The 21,402-nt window shown below is 40.8% G+C and overlaps 1 protein-coding gene across 1 annotated transcript in view; it reads left to right on the top strand.

Annotated features, from left to right (window-relative positions):
- Positions 1-21,402, top strand: part of arhgap20b (Rho GTPase activating protein 20b) — a 92,479-nt gene that overhangs the window by 44,099 nt on the left and 26,978 nt on the right. The window contains exons 3-9 of the mRNA XM_080188209.1: positions 8,870-9,040; positions 11,989-12,138; positions 12,250-12,291; positions 14,387-14,471; positions 16,837-16,914; positions 17,734-17,800; positions 20,232-20,420. Of these exons, the coding sequence (XP_080044335.1) occupies positions 8,870-9,040; positions 11,989-12,138; positions 12,250-12,291; positions 14,387-14,471; positions 16,837-16,914; positions 17,734-17,800; positions 20,232-20,420 (782 nt within the window). The remainder of the gene's footprint in view (positions 1-8,869; positions 9,041-11,988; positions 12,139-12,249; positions 12,292-14,386; positions 14,472-16,836; positions 16,915-17,733; positions 17,801-20,231; positions 20,421-21,402) is intronic.

The following is a 21,402-nucleotide window of genomic DNA, read 5'->3' as shown; positions in this document are numbered from 1 at the left end:
TTTAATTTGTACCCAATTCTCGCCACTTGGGTCCTGACCTTACTTGTTCTTGCTGGACAATGATTTTACTGATGCCAAGCAGACCTTCAGTACCTGGTGCACATTCTTCATAAATAAACCCAGACAGCATCAGGAGGCTATTTTAGCATAAATGAAACAGGAAGTGTTGGAAATGCTCAGCAGGTCAGCAGTGGCTGTGGTGAGAGACTGGGCTCCTTGGGAAATTTTAACATGGTAAGCATTGTGGTCAATCTCCTCACCTATCAATAAAAGTTGCTAAATTAGTGACACACACCGATTTTTTTCTCGTTAGCTGGGGTGAATGTTACCTGGCTAAGTCAGCATAAATAGTGTTAAGGACGAGATTAAGGAAATAGAATGGGACAAGGTTTATGCAGTCAATAAATTTGTTGGGCAAAATGGCCTGGTTCTGTCATGTGAATTCTGTGGAAAACAGGAAAGGTCTAGCCTGTGAGACTTAATTCTGTGCAGGATGGGACACTCAAGATTATATTTTAGCAGCAAAGTGGAGATGTGGGCGTGGTGTCAGGTGAGTTTGAAGAGAAGCCCACTATTGGGGCAGCACGGTGACACAGTGCCTCACAACGCCAGGGACCCAGGTTCAATTCTGGCCTCAGGTGAATGCATGGCGTTTGCATGTTCTCCCCAAGTCTATGTGGATTTCCTCCAGATACTCCAGTTTCCTCCCATACTCCAAAATGTGCAGGTTGGGTTGATTGGCCATTTTAAATTACCCCTTAATGTTGGGGGGTGGCTAGCAGGGTAAATACGTAGATTAATAGGGATAAGGCCTGGTTGGATTGTCAGTGCAGACTAGATGGGGCAAATGGTCTCCTTCTGCACTGTAGGAATTTTATAATTTGTTCATTTTCTAATTTTGGTATTCTGGACCAGAGCTGGAATTTCCTGACCTTGCCTGTGGCTAGGTCTTTCTTGGTCAGTGAATGAAGTTTTGGCTGAGCGCCAAATTCTCCATTCGTATGGCAGCTGTAGCAGGGCAAATGAGATTGGGGAATCCCAGCCCAGGTAAAGAAAACTTCCAAAAAGCATAGATTCCTCCAAATGAAGTTTATGAACTTTAATTCTACATTGATGAAAATTCAACTGACACAAAGCAGTAAATATTCCTCACTTGGACAAAGATTCAAAGCGCTTAGAGGAATGTTATGATGTATTTCAATGCAGCAATCTTAGGGACATTGACCCCCAATAATGAATATCCAACCTATTTTATTATTCCTGATAATTTTTTATGTAATCAAAAAATATTGCTTCACAGGAATCATGTGATTTACTATTGCAAATTCATCAAACATATATGTCAAGGAGTAAAAATCTGGGAAACAGTATCAACCTATTTGAAAATAATAACATGGCAATATTTCTGTTTTAAGTGAACAAAATCATATAATGTGATATTAGATATCGCACTTATCTTGAATTCCTTCAAAATCTTAAAGACAGAGTTGCCTGTTTAACAAATGCTAAAATATTGGATTGAGTAATTTCATATATACGTATGATAAAGCCTACCTCACTAATATTGTGAAACACCAGTTTAATCATTATACCTTTAAGTGTCTATTTGATTGACATAATCAATTGGACCCACTCAAATCACTCAACAATAAACAGTTCAGATAAATATTACTGAAAGTATGTTTATTAGCTATTGATTTTATTCTGTTCGCTGACTGCATTTGTGTACTGTGGAGATTCTATGAATTGTTGTTTGTTGACAATTCCCCAAGAGTTATCATTTTATTATTGTGAATGCTTGGCTGTTTTCCACAAGCTATAATAATTTCAGTGGTGGGTTTCCCTTGTTCAAAGTGTTATTGACAGCTTAAAGATATTACTAATGGACTAGCTCTTTTTGGTGTGGTGTTATGAATAGATGTTTTTAGAAGGGATTAAGCATTTAAATTTATTTAGAGGTTTCGAATGGGCTTTCATTAATGGGAGTTTTATTTTAATACAGTGAAGACTGTAATTAATATTTAGGTAATAGGAACAAATTATTGCAGATATTGGAAATCTAAATAAAATGGAAAATGCTTGAAAAACACAGCAAGTCTGGTGTTTCAAATCCAATATAACTCTTTCTCAGTACTGAAGAGAGGTAGAAATGTGAAGGATTTTATGCCATTGAAAAGAGCAAGTGGAGTAAAGTAAAAAGTTAGGAATAGATTAGAGGGCGGGAGAGATTAAATGACAAAGATGTCATGGAACACAAGTCAAAGGGAGTGTTAATAATAAGGTTCAAGTCTAAATCTTTGGTCCAGAGTAGATGTTCATAGCAGGATGAAAGTCAGTATTATCTGAAAGCAAAACGCATGAGGCCAAAGTACAGACTGGCACTTGAGGAGAACAAAATTCAAAGTGGAGGACAGAGTCCATGGTCTGAAGTTACTGAATTGAATATTGAGCCCAGAAAATCATGTAAATAGATATTTTGGTTTTTATTTAATCTCAATATGGCTCTTGAGGTCTGCCCAAGATAGATATTGAGTGGTTTGCATGAAGGGTGTAGAGGCAAGAATGGTGAGTGGGTTGTTATGCAGCAATGGTGTAGTGGTATTGCCACAAGACTGGCAATCCAGAGACCCAGGGCATGATCGGGGGACCTGAGTTCAAATCCCACTATGATACTTGGTGACATTTGAATTCTATAAATATCTGGAATTAAAAAAGCCTAATGATGACCAAGAAACCATTGATTGTTGTAAAAACCCAACTGGTTCACTAATGCTCTTTAGGGAAGGAAATCTACCTTCCCGGCATACGTGTGACTCTAGATCCACAGTAATGTTTGTTGAAATTTGGGCATTAGTTGCAGGCCCAGTCAACAGCATTCACATTTCATGAATAAATATAAATGTTAGCATTAAGTTGACACTGAGTAGGGATGTGTTGGCGCATTTATTAGTATGGAGAACTGGTATGAATTAGTATGAATTCCTGTTAATTAGGGTGCCATGATATCGACCACCCCATGTCCTACAATTCTACAGATTGGGGGAGGCATCAGGTGGCCTACCTGCCCATGGCCCAATTGAAGCTCTGTCCTGATTTAATGGGCAATGGGAGAGACCAATGCCCAACGAGTTGTCTAGCCTTGCTGGCTGCTGCAGTAAAGGGGTGTGGTGGGGGGGAGGGAATGCTTCCTTCCTCAGCCCTCTGTGCCAATCAGAGGCCTTTCCAACCCCCACTCCCTCCCAACCCCACACCAAGCAGTTTTGCCTCCCTATGTCCACCATCCCCTCTGGCCCTGTCCAACATCATATCATACCCTTCACTGTGGTCTGTCAACTAAACCCGGTTGAGATCCTGGATTGATCTATGTTTGGCAGCATCCATGGTTCCACTACTTCTTGCAATACTGCCAATGGAACCAATCCTGGTGTGGCTCAGAGCTGTTGGCCTCCAGTTGGCCAGCAGCTCCATGAGGCAGAACTACTTCTTGGGGATGAATGGAAGTACTGCCTCATTCCAATTAAAGGACCCATCAGCTGAAAATTTAAAGCAGATTAAACAGGTGAAGTGGAGGTGGGCTTACCTACAAAATTTTCACTGGGGTATGGCCACCTGCCCTCAGTATATAATCCAACCTTGTGCTGTCAGGAAAGGAACAAGCAATAAAATTTAAGGACAATATAGGAAAACTACATGAATTCTATCATGGGCCTTCCCTGTGATACTCAATTCAAGAGTAAAATTATTTTTGTTTTATCCTTAAAATCTGAAATATCTATTAGAAACAAATAGATGTCATGATTGAAGTGAGTGTTTTGATTACTCTGATAAAATATAAATTTTGTTTTTAGGTTGCTTGGCTAACCTCATGTTACCTGTTAGAACAAGGGGGGCACAGAGTTATAGTGATTTGCAAAAGAAGCAAAAGTGAGAGGAAAGAAATTTCATGCAATGAGTGATTCAGGTCTGGAAAGCACTGCCGGGAGGTGTGACGGAGGCATTGCAGCATTGAAGAGGGCATTGGATGATTATTTGAATAGAAACAATATGCAGAGTGACAGGGAAAAGACTGGAGAATGGCACTAAGTCATAATGCTTATTCAGAGAGCCGGTGTAGACACGATGGACTGAATGGCCTCCTGCATTGTAACAGTTCTGTGATTCTGTGATATATCTGAATCGGCTGTCATGTTTTGACATAAAATAGCTCTTTGAACTGTGAAAGGTTTATTTTGTATTCTAATGATCCTTCAGAGAGCTTCTCCCTATAAAGAAACAATTGATACCCACAAAGCTATCTAATATCAATCCGGTATTCTACTGAGCCACACGTATGCATAAACAATTGTTATAATGTACATGGCAAAAGCATTGTGTGCATGCGTAACGTAATTGAAAGCTGTAATTCATTGACGGGTGCAGTTTATACGAAGCTGTCCCCCTGCTTTAAAATGCATCAATCTCTGAACCCCTGCTCCCTCTGGAATGTACCACACATGCTCAGTAGTTCTGCAATCTTCCCAGCCACTGAAGCTGAGAGGGAGCTTTCAGCCATCACTGCTTTCTCAGAAATTCTTGCCTTTATTTGGCAAATGGCTGTGCAAACCTTCTTTCCATCCTGGAAACTACGACTGAAAAGTCTAAACAGCTGCTTTGATATATTGCTTCTATAATTAATTGTTGTCAGTTTGGCTTAGTCTACAAGAGCATTAGTGGAATTTTCTTGCTCCTGATCTGTTTACAGAAGCCAGAATTTATGCAACCTAAAAGCAGGTTTAGCCTCTCACTGTCAGTGATTTGATGCTGTACTGACGCACGGGAAAACTGCAAGAGCCATTATTGGTAATCAGTAACTTTTACAAGGTCTGGCATTTTACCCAAATAGTTTTAATTAGAAGAGCCAGTTCAAATTTTGCACAAAAACTGTGACCAAAAAAAAAAATTAGCCTTTCATTACTAGCAGTCTTCATCATTTCACAGCGCAAAAACAGGTCTGACCCTCAGCACTGAATCTATCTCAACTGGAACAGGGATCAAACCACATGCTGTTGGCACCAACCTAATCCACAACAACCATCAAACCAACTGAGGCAGCCAGACCCCACAGGAGTCCATATTGCTGTGGCAAATATTAACATATGAAATAGGAGCAGGTGCAGGCCATTCAGCCCCTTGAGCCTGTTCTGCCATTCAATAAGGTCATGGCTGATCAGTTTGTGTTTCAAATTCTACATTCCCATCTATCCCTGATGACCTTTAATTCACTTGATTCACTAATGTCCCTTAAGGGAAGGAAATCTGCTGTCCTTATCTGGTCCTTGCTACATGTGTCTCCAGAGCCACAACAATGTGGTTAACTCTCAACTGCCTTCCAAGGGCAACAAGGGATGGACAATAAATGCTAGCCAGCCAGTGACACCCATGTCCCACAAATGAATAAGACTTGCCTAATAAGAATCTATCTACTGCCACCTTAACAATATTCAATGGCCTCACTTTCACCATCTTCTGAGGCAGAGTGCCATAGTCACACAACCTTTTGAGAGAAAGAAATTCTCCCCAACAATATGCATTTTTATATAAATAGTGATAATAGAGGCTGCAATTACCTTTCCATCGCATGCCTAACCAGAAGTCTCTTTCAAATAGAATAGAATCCCTACAGTGCAGAAGGGAGCCATTTGACCCAATGAGTCTGCAGCAATGCTCCAACAGAGTGTCTTACCCAAGCTTTTAACCCCTCACATTCCCTTAATCCCCCTAACCTACACTAAGGAGCAATTTAGCATGGCCAATCTATCTAACCTGCAAGTCTTTGGACTCCAGGAGGAAGGTGAAGCACCTGGAGGAAACCCACACAGACATGTGGAGAACTCCACACAGACAGTCAACCAAAGCCAGGTCAGGATGGTGTGTGAAGGAGGGGAACTTGCAGGTTACGGTGCTGTCATGTGGCTTGAACCTGTGCATGCAGAAAGAGATTGTAGTGAAGTGTTTTTGCTTACCTGAGAGCCATTGAAGGCAGCAAAAGAAAGATTTGCCGGTACTAAAACTAAATGATGGGTGTGTATTACCCATCACAATGATGTGAAGGCAAATCTTACCTTGGCAGTTCTGATCAGATCATCATATTTTTTCTTGCACAGCAGCCAGGCCCTGGGAACATTGCTGACGTCAGTGGCAGAATTTGCCACCTCTCCTTATGCCTACTGATTAATTTGTCTTGGCACATGTCGCATATCTAACAGGAACAAGCTTTCATTTCTGTTGCCCAATTGATTAATTAACACTTCCCCAAAGACATGAAAAGACTTCAAACTCCAGGTCAAAGTCACCTTGCTTTGCTGCTCTATAATCTTGTAGTCCACTACCTACCATCATAAAAATCACCTCCCCTATAAAGTATGGCAGGAAGCCTTTATGTAGAAGGCAGCTGCCAGATTTTTAGCCTTCCTAATTAGTAACTTGCTTACAGGTCATCCACAGCACACGTCTCCACTTGCAGCCGGCTTGACTTATACTGGAAATGACAATCATCCCATCAAGTCTGTCAGTCACTTGTCATATCGCAATGGTGATTGAAATGGCTAATTCCATGAACTCATGCATTCTTTGGAAGTTTAGAGATGATAATGTTAGTAAACTTGAATATGTGTTTGAGGTAAGTGTACGTAGGTATCTGATCTTGTCAGTTAGGAGTAAATGTGACAGTACAAGTGCAACATTCGAAAACTGTTGATATGGCCACATACAGAACTGGGGAACCCGCCACTCAACCAAATAGATATTTTTAAGGAAGGCTTTCAGAATAGCTTTGACAAGTGGGTGCTGTATTTTTTGTTATCCCAGTGGCAGTTTCAGTCCACAAGGTAAAATTGTTGAGGAGAAATGCATTCTCTAATGAAGGATTTTAATGTAGGAGGGATGGAGCATTTTCCATAGATTATCCCAGTATCTGCATCAAGATTAGAGCTGGTCAAATGCAAAGCAGAAGTTCCCGCTTTGGTGTTCCACCATTTTTAGAATTGGAGAAACCTGGACTGAAATAGATCATTTAACTCAAACCTGGCCTTTTAAAATTCATATTTTATCATAAAATTCAGCCCACCTTCCCCCCTACTACACAACAACTGATGATCTGTTTTAAGGAACACGAATTCCTTCCCTTACTTCCTTTGAAACAAAACCAAGCAGACCTATTAATACTGTGAAATCTTGCAGTCCCCATCTCAATAAATATCTCCTATTTCTTCAAAATAGGCCGTTAAATCTGAATCAACTATTTTTTAAAAGAGATTTGTTCTTCATAGAATACAATCATGGAATCATAAAATCCTACAGTGCAAAGGAGGCCATTCGGCCCATCAAGTCTGCACCGAAAACAGTCCTGCCCAGGCCCTATCCCTGTAACCCCATGTATTTACCCTGCTAATCTCCTTGATACTAAGGAGCAATTTAAAGTTTATTTATTGGTATTTTAGCATGACCAAGCAACCTCACCCAGATATCTTTGGAATTTTTTTTATTTATTAGCGTCACAAGTGGCCTACATTAACATTGCAAAGAAGTTACTGTGAAAATCCCCTAGTTGCCACACTCTGGTGCCTGTTCACGTACACTGAGGGAGAATTTAGCATGGCCAATACACCCAACCAGCATGTCTTTCAGACTGTGGGAGGAAACTAGAGCACTCGGAGGAAACTCACACAGACACGGGGAAAAAACACAGACTCTGCACAGACAGTGACCCAAACTGGGAATCTAACACGGGTCCTGGCACTGTGAGGCAGCAGTGCTAATGCTAATTTGAGAAGATGGAAAAGACTCACATGTACATAGTGCTTTTCACAATCACCAGACATTGCAAAGCTTTTTACAACCAATGAAGTGCTTTTGAAGTGTTGTCACAACTGTATTTTAGGGAATGTGTTACCTACTAAACACCAGTGTTATATTTTTAATTTTGCATACAGGTGGGTGGGATTACTGGGTATTGATTCATTGAATCTAATTCAAGGAATAATCCTATGATTGTTTTTCACTCCCCTTGTGAGCAAGTTCCTGCACTTTACTTGATTACTGTCTATAGTGCCATGATTAAAACATGGCAAACCACAGATACTGGCAATGACTCTGTGCTGCAGCGTTCCTTGGTGTTGCCTTCAAGACAGGGATAGGATTGTAGCCCAAAAAAAAGTGAATACAGGCAGCCCTTAGACATATGACACAATAGGTTCCCGAAAACCACATTGTAAGTTGAAACTTCATAAGTTGTAACCAGTTCACGCATTGGAATAATGTTGTAAATGAATTAGTTCCTGAACCAAGGCACAATACCCTATTTTCACCGAACAGTGAAAAGTTTTTGAGATCTTGCTTCAGTATGATTCTCTTACAGTAGTATATTTCCCATGATATAACATGTTTATGCTTTAAAAAACACTGATATGGTACACTTGTATACTTTACCTGAGAAGTAATTTGCCCTTCCTGAGGCTGTGATAGGTGGAACGATTAGTAAAGGCCAACAATTCACTGGCGTGGCATTGTAAAGGTGAAACCAGTGTTGTAAGGTCGAAAATGGAAGGTGTCAATTTATAAACATTGGAAGTACCATTCATTGTAACTCCAACGTCACAAAATCGAGGACTGCCTCTAATTCAATTTACATTTATAATGTGCCTTGCATTTCATGAAATATTCCAAGGCATTTTAGAAACAAAACACTGATTTGACAATGAGATAAAAAAGTATATCACACTTTCTTGATGGATAAGTTGACAAGAGCCAAAAATCTTTAAGAACAAATGTTTAATTTCATTCATTTTTCTACAATCTGGATCATTTTATGACTACCTGTTTTTCTGCACAGAGATGGTCTGATCCCCCCTACATCTCCTGACAGCAAATCTCTTGTTCGGGCCTTCAGCAGCCCCACTACAGCCTTTATAATGGATGAACGAGTCCAGCTCACAACTGGACTGCAGACACAAGAGCGCCACATCTTCCTCTTCAGTGATGTCTTGGTGATTACAAAATCAAAGTAAGCATTTCATGTACATTATTTCCAATTGATAACATCTCAAATTATATAGTTTTACCCTACCTAAGGTAAGCTATTGTCAGGCTCTCTTCTGTTGATTTTTTCACCCATACAGCAAACTGTGATTCTCCAAAATATTCTCCCTCTATTACAAGAGAGTCTTTAGTTTATAAACTGTTGGTGAGTATATATACAAGAAGTTTATTTGTTAGTCACAAGTAGGCTTACAATGAAGCTATTGTGAAAATTCCCTAGTCACCACACTCCGGCGCCTGCTCGGGTACACAGAGGGCAAAGTTAGCATTGCCAATCCACCTAACCACCACATCTTTGGACTGTGGGAGGTAAACGGAGCACCCGGAGGAAAGCCATGCAGACACAGGGAGAATGTGCAAACTCCACACAGACAGTGACCCAAGCTGGGAATCGAACCCAGCTCCCTGGTGCTGTGAGGCAGCAATGCAATTGTGCTGGTAAGACCAGTGTTTATTGCCCTTTCCTAATTTCCCTTGAGAAGGTGGCAGTAAGCCATCATCTTGAACCATTGCAGTCCACATGGTGCAGTTTCAGGATTTGACCCAACAACTGGAACGATATTATTCCAAGTCAGAATGGTGTGTGAATTGGAAGGGACTTGGTCTTTCTAGGTGGCAGAAGCAAATTACTGCAGAAGCTGGAATCTGAGACCAAAAGAGAATCTCAACAGGTCTGGCAGCATCTGTAAGGAGAGAAAAGAGCTGACATTTCGAGTCCAGTTGACCCTTTCCAAAGCTCTTATTATATGTTATACATTGTTAGAGTCTCGCATATCCAGGTAAGTGGAGGGTATTCTATCATACTCCTGACTTATGCCTCGTTGATGACTGACAGATTTTGGGGAATCAGGAGATGTATTATTTGCTGCAGAATTCCAAAATCTGACCAGCTATTACAGCCAGTCAAGGGCAATTAATAAATATTTGAGGACCGTTTTCCACCCAGCCTCAATGTTGAGGCTAACAGGAGGATTTCAGGGTTGGGGTGAAACCTGGCAATGTACACTGCTTGGGTCTTGGGCAGGAGAGGTGAGGGTTCACGTATCTTAATGGCCTCCTTCCCCCAGTGCACAAATTCCATAAGGTCTGGCACCCATGAGTGTTCCCTCCCTGTTGGCCTCTATCAAGACACCTACACCTTCCTCCCTCCCAATTCCCCACACTTCACCTCCCTTTGCTGCAGTAAGACCCCCTGCACTTACCTGGTCCTCAACTCTGGGACTTAGAATATGGGGAGTACATGTAGTCCCAGTCCTGGCCACTGCTGCTACTGATACTGCAGGCAGTACAGAGCTGCCGGCCTATCTGATTGACTGATAGTTCTCTGAGGCAGAACATCCTCCTGAACGAGGGGCAGAATTCTGGTCTCCAGGCTATTAACGCTCTTTGGAGCTTTAAATGGCAATGGGGCAGCCAGTATCAGTGAGGATGCGTTCCCTGCTGACTCTTCAGATGGCGGAGTGGCATGGGGAAAATCCTGCTGTGGGTGAAACTACATCAGATGGATTGCAGTGGTTCAAGAAGGCAGCTCAGTGTCAATAGTAATTAGAAATGAACCACAAGTGCTAGCCTTGCCATCGATACTCTCATCCTAGGAAAGGATGAAAAAAGTTATACATTTAAAACAGTTAGCATTGATTAGCCATTTACACAATTACTGACTCTCATTGTCTAAAATTCCCAGTTTGTCATTCTATGAATGATATTGTGGAAGCAGGAACTGAATGTATTGTGCAATCCAACTTACATAATTAATAACCTAAACAGCAAAGGGAAACCCATCCTGGCAGTGCATCTTATTCGTTCGGTAAGCTTCTTGTCAACAATGTCATTTTTGTTTAATGTTGCATCTATACAACATAATGGGGAATGTAAAAATTGACGCATACATTTTTCTTAAGCACGTACTATCATGCCATAACTTAACCCATAAAGATAGCAGCAAACCTCAGCACAATATTTCTACAATACCATATATGATATAGTCTCTCGCTCCTTTCTTTGGGTATATCACTGCCACTTCCAACTGTAACTTCTGATGCCGTGTCCTTATAAAATGTTGCAATTATATTCACCAAATGTACTGCCGCACCTGGAGCTGACTCATGTATAACATTAGATGCAAGCTTCACCATGAATTAGATGCAAACATTGATTACTCATACACAAATTCATATGGTATGTGAGGCCTGTAAGACATAGATGCTCAGAAGAGGACACTCTCCATGATCTAAAACTTCCAAACAGCTTGGTGAAAACTGGATAGCTGGAAATATCCATATTTATACCACAATTATTCCTTTTCCTGAGGCACTGATGCCTGGTGAGGCTACAAGAATTGGCAGCTCTCCATTACCTCCCCCAGCTGGCAATTCCTCGTGTGTGAACCTATACAATTCATGCTAGAACCACCACCATTACCACCACTCTCCCTGGCTATTCAGCTGTGTAAGCATCACAGCCAAGCCTGACTTTCACCTGACATTCACACATGATACAGTGGCATGGTGGCACTGCTGCCTCCCAGCGTCAGGGACCCAAGTTCAGGTCCTGGTTTGGCCCATTGTCTCTGCTGAGTCTGCATGTAATGCCCGTGCTTGCGTGGGTTTCCTCCAGGTGCTCCTGTTTCCTCCCACAGTCCGAAAGACGTACTGATTAGGTGCATTGGCCATGCTAAATTCTCCCTCAGTGTACCCGAGCAGGCACCGGAGTGTGGTGACTGGGGGATATTCACAGTAACTTCATTGCAGTGTTAATGAAAACTTACTTATGACACTAATAAATAAACTTGAACTTAAGCTTTTCAGAGCCAATCCTACCTTTCACCTGATGTCCACGCAACACTTTGCAGCAGAGTCATGATTTGCAGGAAAGCTGATCGAATGTTCCAATCCTTTCCTCAATACTGCACAGGTCATCAACAAACTTCAAGCTGAAGAACCAGGTCAGGTTGTGTGAAATGTGGACAGCCTTCTGTATTGATGAAGTATGTGAGAGGAAGACAACTCCAGAAAATTCTTTTGTCATCGGATGGCCCACAACCAACTGTGTGATCACTTTTAGGTGAAAGATCATTTTGAAACTTCCTGCTTAAATTTTGTGGGAGGGTGCATAGGGAAAGACTTTAACACAATATATCAAAAATTTACCTAATCTTTGCTAAATATCTTTCAGTTCTACAGAAGCAAAGGAAAAATGGCTTTCAGCACTGCAATGGTAAGAAGTTAAATTCTTCTTTAAGCCATAGTATATGTAACACTTCACGCGGTGCAGAGTGGTGTCTCTGTGATGTGATCCTGACTAAAACACCAGAAAATGGACATTAACATTCTTTATTTTTTTTGAAGTGGGGTAGAATTCCACTGGTGTTGGCCACTCTCTGCTACCTCACCATGGGGGCATTCTTCATGAGTGAGTTTAGACAGTGGCTATTCAGTTGCTGAAGCTGACAACTGGCTATTCAGTTGTAGAGGCCATCACAATCTGACCCTAACCTGCTCTCATTCAGCCTCTATATTCCCATCCTTTTTTGGGAGTGGTCACTTTAAAATGATCAAAACTTTAAAACTGCTGTTCGTGTTTTACTCAGGAATAATCCAAAAATTACAGTAGTGTGGAAGGTGGGAAACTGATACTCTGGTCTGGGTCTGGGTCTCCGTTTTCCTTGCTCTTGAAGTTTGGCTGCACAGTTGATTGATTTAAAATGAAGACATATTGGGGGCTTCCAGGAAAACAGGCAGTGACTGCATTGTTATGTACTGATCATTTCATATTGTACCTCACTAAGGAGTCATATACAGCATAACATTGTGTAGAGAGTCCTGAATTGGTGAAATATGTGAAAGCAGTTATTTTCCGGGAAAGCTAGCAGTTCTAGAAAATTATGTTATCCTATCATATTGCTTCTGTTGTTCAGTGGCAAAAATAATGAAGGTGTTCCATTTCCCAAAAGTTATATCTCTGATTCCCTTGATATCCATGCACAGAAACGCTGTCACTGAAGGTATCTTCAGTGTTAGCCTGAAAAGAGCTCAACATATAAAAACTGAGGACCATGCTGACAGTCTGTGGTCATATTATACCATGATCTAATTGACAGAGATTACACAGCTTTGTTATAGCCTCTCTGCTCAACATCACCTCCTTTAGGCACATTGCCATTTCCATTATCATTGTGCCTGCTATGAAAAACCTGTAGTGGTGGATAGTACACCACTTGTGCCAACTCGTATCAAGTACAACTCTCCCCTGCTTTTGATGTTCTTTCTCTGTAAAGCCCTTGTACTGTTAAAATGCCAAATGGAATGCCCATAGTGACCAAACACCTGAAATGAAGGAGGAAAATTGACCTTACGTACTTTAAAATGAATACTCCAGATTTTTCGGTGTGGCCTATCCATTAGATTAGGTAAGATGAACATAATGGGCCAGTCATGTATTTCCATTAAAAAGTGGGATATGTATTCCTTATATTTCCCAAACTGCTACATTAAAGAATTAAATTTACAATCTGCAGGATATCTCAAAGCACATCACAACACACAATTAAATACAATACAATTCTGAAGTAACAGTCAGAGTATAATATCATAGCAATCTAGGAATTCAGTCGACAGCTATTAAATACTATAAATACTTTAAAAACATCAGTGCAATATTATATTTCCCACTTGTGATTCTGTTTATGTAAAGAAAAAAATTGTGCTCAAATACTGTTAGTATCATATTGATAACTGCTGCATTATAACGTTATGGAGTAACAGAGAATCAAGCTCAAAAAATTAAATAGTGAGATGTGAATAATGTAATGTAAATTCTCTTCACTTTTTGTATTTAGTCTCTTTTTAAAGTTTGATCGTTCAGTAGGGGAAAGAAAGTCCCAAGTTTAATCCCAGATCTGCAATGGTCTCAACTGAAGCACATTTGACATGAAGCTAGAAATATCAGCCAGGGTTTCTATTATATTTCAGGGACTGGAAAATTCATATGGACATCTGCTAATTAGTGGGTGATATTTTTGCCTCTCATGCTGGAGACAAATGGCCCTTCGGCATTGACTGTCAATGCATGAAGAATGGCTAATTGGCTAAAGTACTGGAGCAAGTCTAATATCAATGAAACTGTACCCATTGAGGGAGTCAAGGAGAAGAGAGAAGAAAGTTGGAAGAAACAATTACTTATTTACCTGTAGAATACCTTGTCTTACTGCTTGTTTTGTTGTGCAAGATCAAAGCAGATTGTCCAGATGTCAAGATGTGGGTAGCAGGTTATGTGTTGAGATATTAATCCCAGCTGTTTGATCTGTACACAGGCAAATCAATGAGATGAAGCAGAATGAGTATCCAAAGAAAATGTCCATGAAGATACTGGTGATGACAGTGCAGAGTGGTGCCTCAGTATGTATGGCCACTTCTAAGTTGTATTTATAGAAAGAATTGCCAAAGACAAATGATCCAAATTTCTTGGGAGTAAGATTGTTTTGCTGAGTTTTCTAAAATTAGATAAATAGCTTATATTCAGAAAAGGCCATCATCATGCCATAAATAATAATTTTCTTGCCTGACTCTTACCTTGTGTTTCCCAGAGTTACAGATTCTTGCTGCAGCACAGTCCCACACTTGCCAACAATTTACCCAAGTGGCCAGTTCTGTATGGGTTTACTCAGTGAATGGTGGGAGACTCTCTGACATTACAACTAAGACTGATCCTGCTTTTACTTGTTGGTTCCATGCGCTATATTGTAAGGTGCTGGACATCGTTCAACAGGTCATATTAATGCATTCGTAGTGTTAGGTAGTTGAACAGTAAGCATTTATTAACCACTAGAAACTACTGACATAGGTCCAGTAAATGTTCAAGTCAGGAGATGTCTCCATGCTTGCTTCTACACATGGCTCTGTCAAACATGACACTGTTCTCTTACATCATTGTGTGGGAAGTAGTGTAGTCAGTCTCACTTTAACCCTTTATATACTTCACCCTCTCCTGCTAGTTCTGTGAGCTCTGCGTATTGTGGGTATTGAAGCTGGACATCCATGGGATCATATGAAGGCTTTTGCTGCAGTGAGAAATTTACTTTCTGTCTTCAGCTTCCAGGCCTTTCTTTGAAGTTTTTCTCTGGTGATTTCCTGCTGTGCCTTCCCTTCTTGCGATTTTCTTCAGGTCAGAATTCTCCTTCAATTTTTTCTTCAGTTTTCCAGGATTTTAATTTTCTTCTACAGAGGTTTTGTAAGGCTTTGAGTTGTTTCATTTGCAATGTTAGGTAGTACTTACTAACTACTAGAAAATATTTACATTGGTACATTAAAGGTCCAAGCTCAGAGTTGTCACCATCCTTGCATTGACACATAGCTCTGTCCACCACTACACTGATCCCTGTGTTGGTTATGTGTGCACTATCTAGGCAAATTTGTACTGTGCTCCACATTAACTCTTTATGTGTCAGATCCTTATACGACATTAACTTTACAACATAAGTCATGGGTAGTAATCATAAATCAGTGCCTTGGCTTTATTTTATCTGTCCAGTCTGGGGTGCTGAAATTAAATGTAGTTCCCCTATTGTTATCCCAGCTAAAAGCAGCTAACTCCGCAAATTGATTATTGTACCAGTACTAAAATAGACAGTGCATTTATTCAATGAAGCTAGGGAGAGAAAATGTTTTTAGATCTTACAGAACAAAATATGTGCACATTCTTAGAAATAAAACATAAGTAAAACGTAAGAACTAGCAGGAGTAGGCCACCTGGCCCTTCGAGGGAAGAAGAGAGACAACACGTTTGCTGGCTTTAATGGTCCTATGCAAAATCCACTTGTCCAAAGATGTGCAGGTTAGATTGATTGACCATGCTAAGTTGACCTGTAGGGTCAAAGGATTAGCAGGATAAATATGTGGGGTTATGGGAATAGGGCTTGGGTGAGGTTGTGGTTGGTGCAGACACGATGGGCCAAATGGCCTCCTTCTGCACTATAAGGATTCTATGATTCAAAGGTGGTTCAGCACCTACCAGGCATAATAAGCAGACTAATTCAGCACCAGAATGGTGCTGATATGAAATTTTACTCCCAGGACAGAGCACTTGGTATGAACTTGAATGTGTTTTTCTATGAATTTATATTCATTCAACTCATTGGCTCGGCAATTGTGAGTTGCTGAGATGGGAACAGGATAGCAGGGGGTGTATTTGAACCCAAATTTTCCATGTCAGTTCTCCGAGTGGGTGAGGTTTCACACTGGAATTCTATAACATTAACTATTATATAAATAATTTCCATCTCAGAAGCCATTGGGTGGTGATTGTAAAAATGCCAAATAGATGCTTCTCTGCAGCTAGAGTTTAAGTATTTTGTTGGGGTAGAATGGAAGAGTATTTACCAGTTCTAGTCTGTGCAGAGACTGCATGTTCTCCCCAAATCGGGATGGGTTTCCTCTGGGTGCTCATGTTTCCTCTCACAGCTTAAAAGACGTGCTGGTTAGGTGCATTGACTATGATAAATTCTCCCTCAGTGTATCTGAATACGCGCCGATGTGTGGCGATTTGGATGACTTTCACAGTAACTTCATTGCAGTGTTGATATAAGCTTACTTGTGACACTAATAAATAAACTTTAAACTTTTGTTGTGATCCTATATTGATCAGGGAGTGATTACAACTGAAAATGTCCCATTTTCTAGCACAAACACCTTCCATTGTGAAAAGCACAAAGGTTGAAATATGTCCAAGTGATACTGATGTAGATATCTGTTTTTAATTTATTAGACGTTAACGCTTACGGTGGCTAACACGGATACAGCAAAAAAGGTCATTAAAATGGCAGTTCAACAGCTCAGTGCAAAAGTAAGTTGAGTTGTTTTTGTTTGTACATGGTTTCGGGATCATTCGAGACCAGATATCCTTCACCGTGTATTAGTGGATCTCCCATGTTGGTACTCTCACAGATTGTTTAGGAAGTCACCGGTCCACCCAACCTCAATCAAATCATCCCCCTCTCCTGCCCACCTTCAGATACAGTAAGAAGTCTCAAAACATCAGTTTAAAGTCCAACAGGGTTGAGCTTTCGGAGCACTGCTCCTTTATCAAGTGAGTGCTCCAAAAGCTTAAACCTGTTGGACTTTAAACTGGTGTTGTTAGACTCCTTACTGTGCTTATCTCAGTCCAACACCAACATTTCCACATCACCTTCACACATACCAATTCAGGATTTCATTTCTGGATCACTTATTTACAGTCAGAAATGAGGCAGCACACAAAGATGCATCAGCTAGCATAAGAAACTGGAACACACACCTGTCGAATGGAAAGTCCAGTGAACTTTTCCTTCTGCTTCCACTGAGGTTGTAGATCCCCTTGCCCCTACATGAGCAGTGATCAGCACCATCATTGCTCACTTCCTATGCATAAGCCAAAATCAATCCCCTCCTACACTCCTGAGATGAAGCTTTTATTAACTTGCCTGCACCCACTGAACAGAAACAAATACATCTACCCACTACCCCCCAACTTCCCTCACCAACAATTAGGCACAGTTCACTTCCCACCCACTTAACAATATCCATGACTGAACAGAAATCCTGATCATTGAGGCAGGTTACCAGCTTGTATTCCTGTGAACTGAGGCACAATGTCAATTTCTTTATTTTTTTCTAAAATAAACAGGACAGAGCTAGTAATTACCAGCTTTGGGTGATTTCAGGAAAAGAGGCTACACCCTATCCACTGATTGGTAAGTGTTGTCTTTAATGCTGCTTTTATCTTGAAGTGATCCAATGGCATTATTTCAGAGAAGAGCAGGGGATTTACTCCTGATGTCATGGCCAACATCTATGCCTCAAGCAACATCACAGAAAGCAGGTTATCTGGTCATTATTACAATTGCTATTTGTGTATAAGCTGCCACATTTCCTACATTACAACAATGGCTATACTTCCATAAAACCATAAGACTATAAGAGCAGAATTAGGCCGCTCAGCCCATCAGGTCTGCTCCATCATTCAATCATGGCTGATATTTTTCTCATCTCCATTCTCCTGCCCTTTCCCCATTACCCCTGACCCCCTTATTAATCAAAAACATATCTATTTCTGTCTTAAAGACACTCAATGACCTGGCCTCCACAGCCTTCTGCGGCAAAGAGTTCCACAGATTCACCACTCTCTGGCTGAAGAAATTCCCCCTCATCTCTGTTTTAAAAGATCGTCCCTTTAGTTTGAAGTTGTGCCCTCTGGTTCTAGTTTTTCCTAGTAGTGGAAACATCCTCTCCACGTGCACTCTATCTGGGCCTCGCAGTTTCCTGTAAGTTTCAATAACATCTCCTCCTCATCCTTCTGTACTCCAACGATTACAGACCCAAAGTCCTCAACTGTTCCTCATATGACAAGCTCTTCATTCCAGGGATCATTCTTGTGAACCTCCTCTGGACTCTTACCAATGCCAGCACATCCTTCCTTAGATACGGGGCCCAAAACTGCTCACAATGCTCCAAATGGGGACTGACGTGCGCCTTATACAGCCTCAGGAGTACATCCCTGCTCTTGTATTCTAACCCTTTCAATGTGAACTTCAAAACATAAGAATTTAATTGGCTGTAAATCAGTTTGAAGTGTCAGATGTTATAGAAGTGGAAATCTTTCTTTTCTCATGGAAAACCAGGATCTTAAGGAAAACAGGACAAAAATATTTAAAAAGCAGAACAGAGTAAATTGCCATCTTTGACAATTCTGGCGCAGATCTTAACATGCTGGAAGGAATCCTATTTTTAAAGATCTGCGCATTCACATCTTGGATGTCTCTGTTTATTCATTTGGAATTTTACCAATTTGGATCTATTCCCATTACCTGCTCTTTTTTTCCCCAAAACAAATTCAAAGTGTCTTAAAATTAATTTGTGGTGAGTATTTTTGCTCACTGAGGTGAATGGAATATTTCTGAAAGTTTTATATGCATTGCCAGTTTGAGTGCAATATTTTGTCAATTCAGAACAAGGCTCACTCCACTCTGTCTGAATGGGAATCTGCCTGGCTGCTTTCTGAGCAGGTGCCTGAAAGCTTCTGAAATGAAATGGGGTGGCAGGGTGGCACAGTGGTTGAATGGCATGGTGGCACAGTGGTTAGCACTGCTGCCCCATAGCTCCAGGGACCTGGGTTCAATTCCTGGCTTGGATCACTGTCTGTGTGGAGTTTGCACGTTCTCCCCGCGTCAGCGTGGATTTCCTCCAGGTGCTCTGGTTTCCTCCCACACTCCAAAAATGTGCGGGTTAGGTGCATTGGTCATGCTAAATTGCCTCTTAGTCTTCTGGGATGTGTAGGTTAGACGGATCAGCAGAATAAATATGTGGAGTTATGGGGATAGGACCTATTTGGGATTGTTGTCAGTGCAGACTCAATTGGCCAAATGGCCTCCTTCTGCACTGTAGAGATTCTATGGATTCTATGAAAACCAGACACCAGAAATGCTGTTTTCTTTAAACAGATGTAATTAACATACAATTACTATTGATCAGATGTGACCACAAAATTGCACAAATCGAGGTCCCATAAGAAATACTGAGATAGCATTGGATTTTCACTGTAACTTCATTGCAGTGTTAATGTAAGTCTACTTGTGACATTAATAAATAAATGAGCAATGAGTTCCTTTGGATTTGTTACATGTGGGAGAAATGTTTGCTGGGGTTTCAGGGGAACTCCTTTGCACTTTTTTGAATCGTGCTACGGAATATTTTACATCTATTTCCCTTGGAAAGTTGCAAATTCAGCATTCTAAAATTGTTCAATGTTGTTCAGAAATCTGAGGGCAATCACTACATGGGATAAGATACACAGCACGGAAACGGACACAGCCAGACCATGCTAGCATTAATGTCCCACTTGAGTCTCCTTACATCTTTCCTTATCTGAATCTATCATGTACTCTTCTATTCCCCTCTCCCTCAATACTTGTCTAGCTTCTCTTCCCCTTAAATCCATCAATCCTATATATTTCAATCACCCACTGTGGTAATGAGTCCCGCATTTTCATTCTCACCGCTCTTTGGGTAAAGAAATTTCTTCCGAATTCCTAATTAGATTTCTTGATAACTATTTTATATTGATGGCCAAACATCACTGTTTACTTCTCAAAGGTGATTGAATGGGTTTTCCATTTTGCATTTCAGGGCATGAGCAGCCATTTAGTGTAATAATGAACTGCCTCAGAGACTTCACTGCGCAAGTGGAAAGGTCTGATACTAACTTCCAGTACCAGTGCAGCACTAGAATTATCCTGTTTGAGGACCTCCCAAAGGCCAAACAATGTCAGTTTATTCTGAAGCCAAGACCACAGCCAGACATCCATGTCACCAGAGGTGAGTGACAAGTGAAATAATCAAAGAAATTGATTGAAGAAAGAAAGGGAAGTTTTCAGTTAAAAAGCATTTGATGCAATTACTCTGAAGTACCTCAAAACATTTTCCATACAGTTTGAAGAACTGATGTTATTTGGACACACATGGCAGTCACTTTATACATGGTTTCATCATACAAACGACATTGAGATGAATGAGCAATTAATTTGTTAATGGCTGTTATATCAGTACACCAGAAGAATGCACTGTATTTTTTTGGGTAGTAGTAATAGCTTGGACTGATAAATAACATTTGCGACACATAAGTAAGTAACGACCATCCCTGAAAGGAGAGAATCTAATCATCTCCCTTTGACAATAACATTATTGAGTCCCTCACTATCATGATCATGGAGGTTATATGACTGATCTGGATCAGGTATATAAATCTGTGGCTACAAGGTTAGAGATTGAGAATCTGTGACAAGTAACACACTTCCTGACTTCCCAAAGCCTGTCCACCATCTGCAAGTACAAGCCAGAAGTGTAATGGAATACTCTTCACTTACCTGGCTGAATGCAGCTCCATCAGCAATCAAGAAGCTCAACACCATCCAGGACAAAGCAGGACATTGGCGTTCCATCCACCACTTAAAACCTCCATTCCCTGCACCACCAACATATAGTGGCAGCAGTGTGTGCCATCTATGAAAAGCACTGCAACAACTCATTAAGGCTCATTCAACAGTGTCATCTAAACCCGTGATCTCTACACTAGAAGAACAAAAGCAGGAGACTCATTGGAACACAATCATCTGCAAGTTCCCTTCCAGGCCACACATACCATTCTGACTAAGGAACTATATTGCTAGCTCTTCACTGAACAAAGAATCCTACAGTGCAGAAGGAGGCCATTCGGCCCATCGAGCCTTCACCGACAACAATTCCACCCACGCCTTATCCCCGTAACTCAAGCATTTACCCTATGATTCCCCTTGACACT

Source organism: Carcharhinus amblyrhynchos, chromosome 4 (assembly GCF_965287045.1).
Source record: "Carcharhinus amblyrhynchos chromosome 4, sCarAmb.v2.hapA, whole genome shotgun sequence".
NCBI classification, from domain to species: domain Eukaryota; kingdom Metazoa; phylum Chordata; class Chondrichthyes; order Carcharhiniformes; family Carcharhinidae; genus Carcharhinus; species Carcharhinus amblyrhynchos.
Note: the sequence above shows the minus strand (reverse complement) of the source record. Positions and strands in the feature narration are given on the sequence as shown.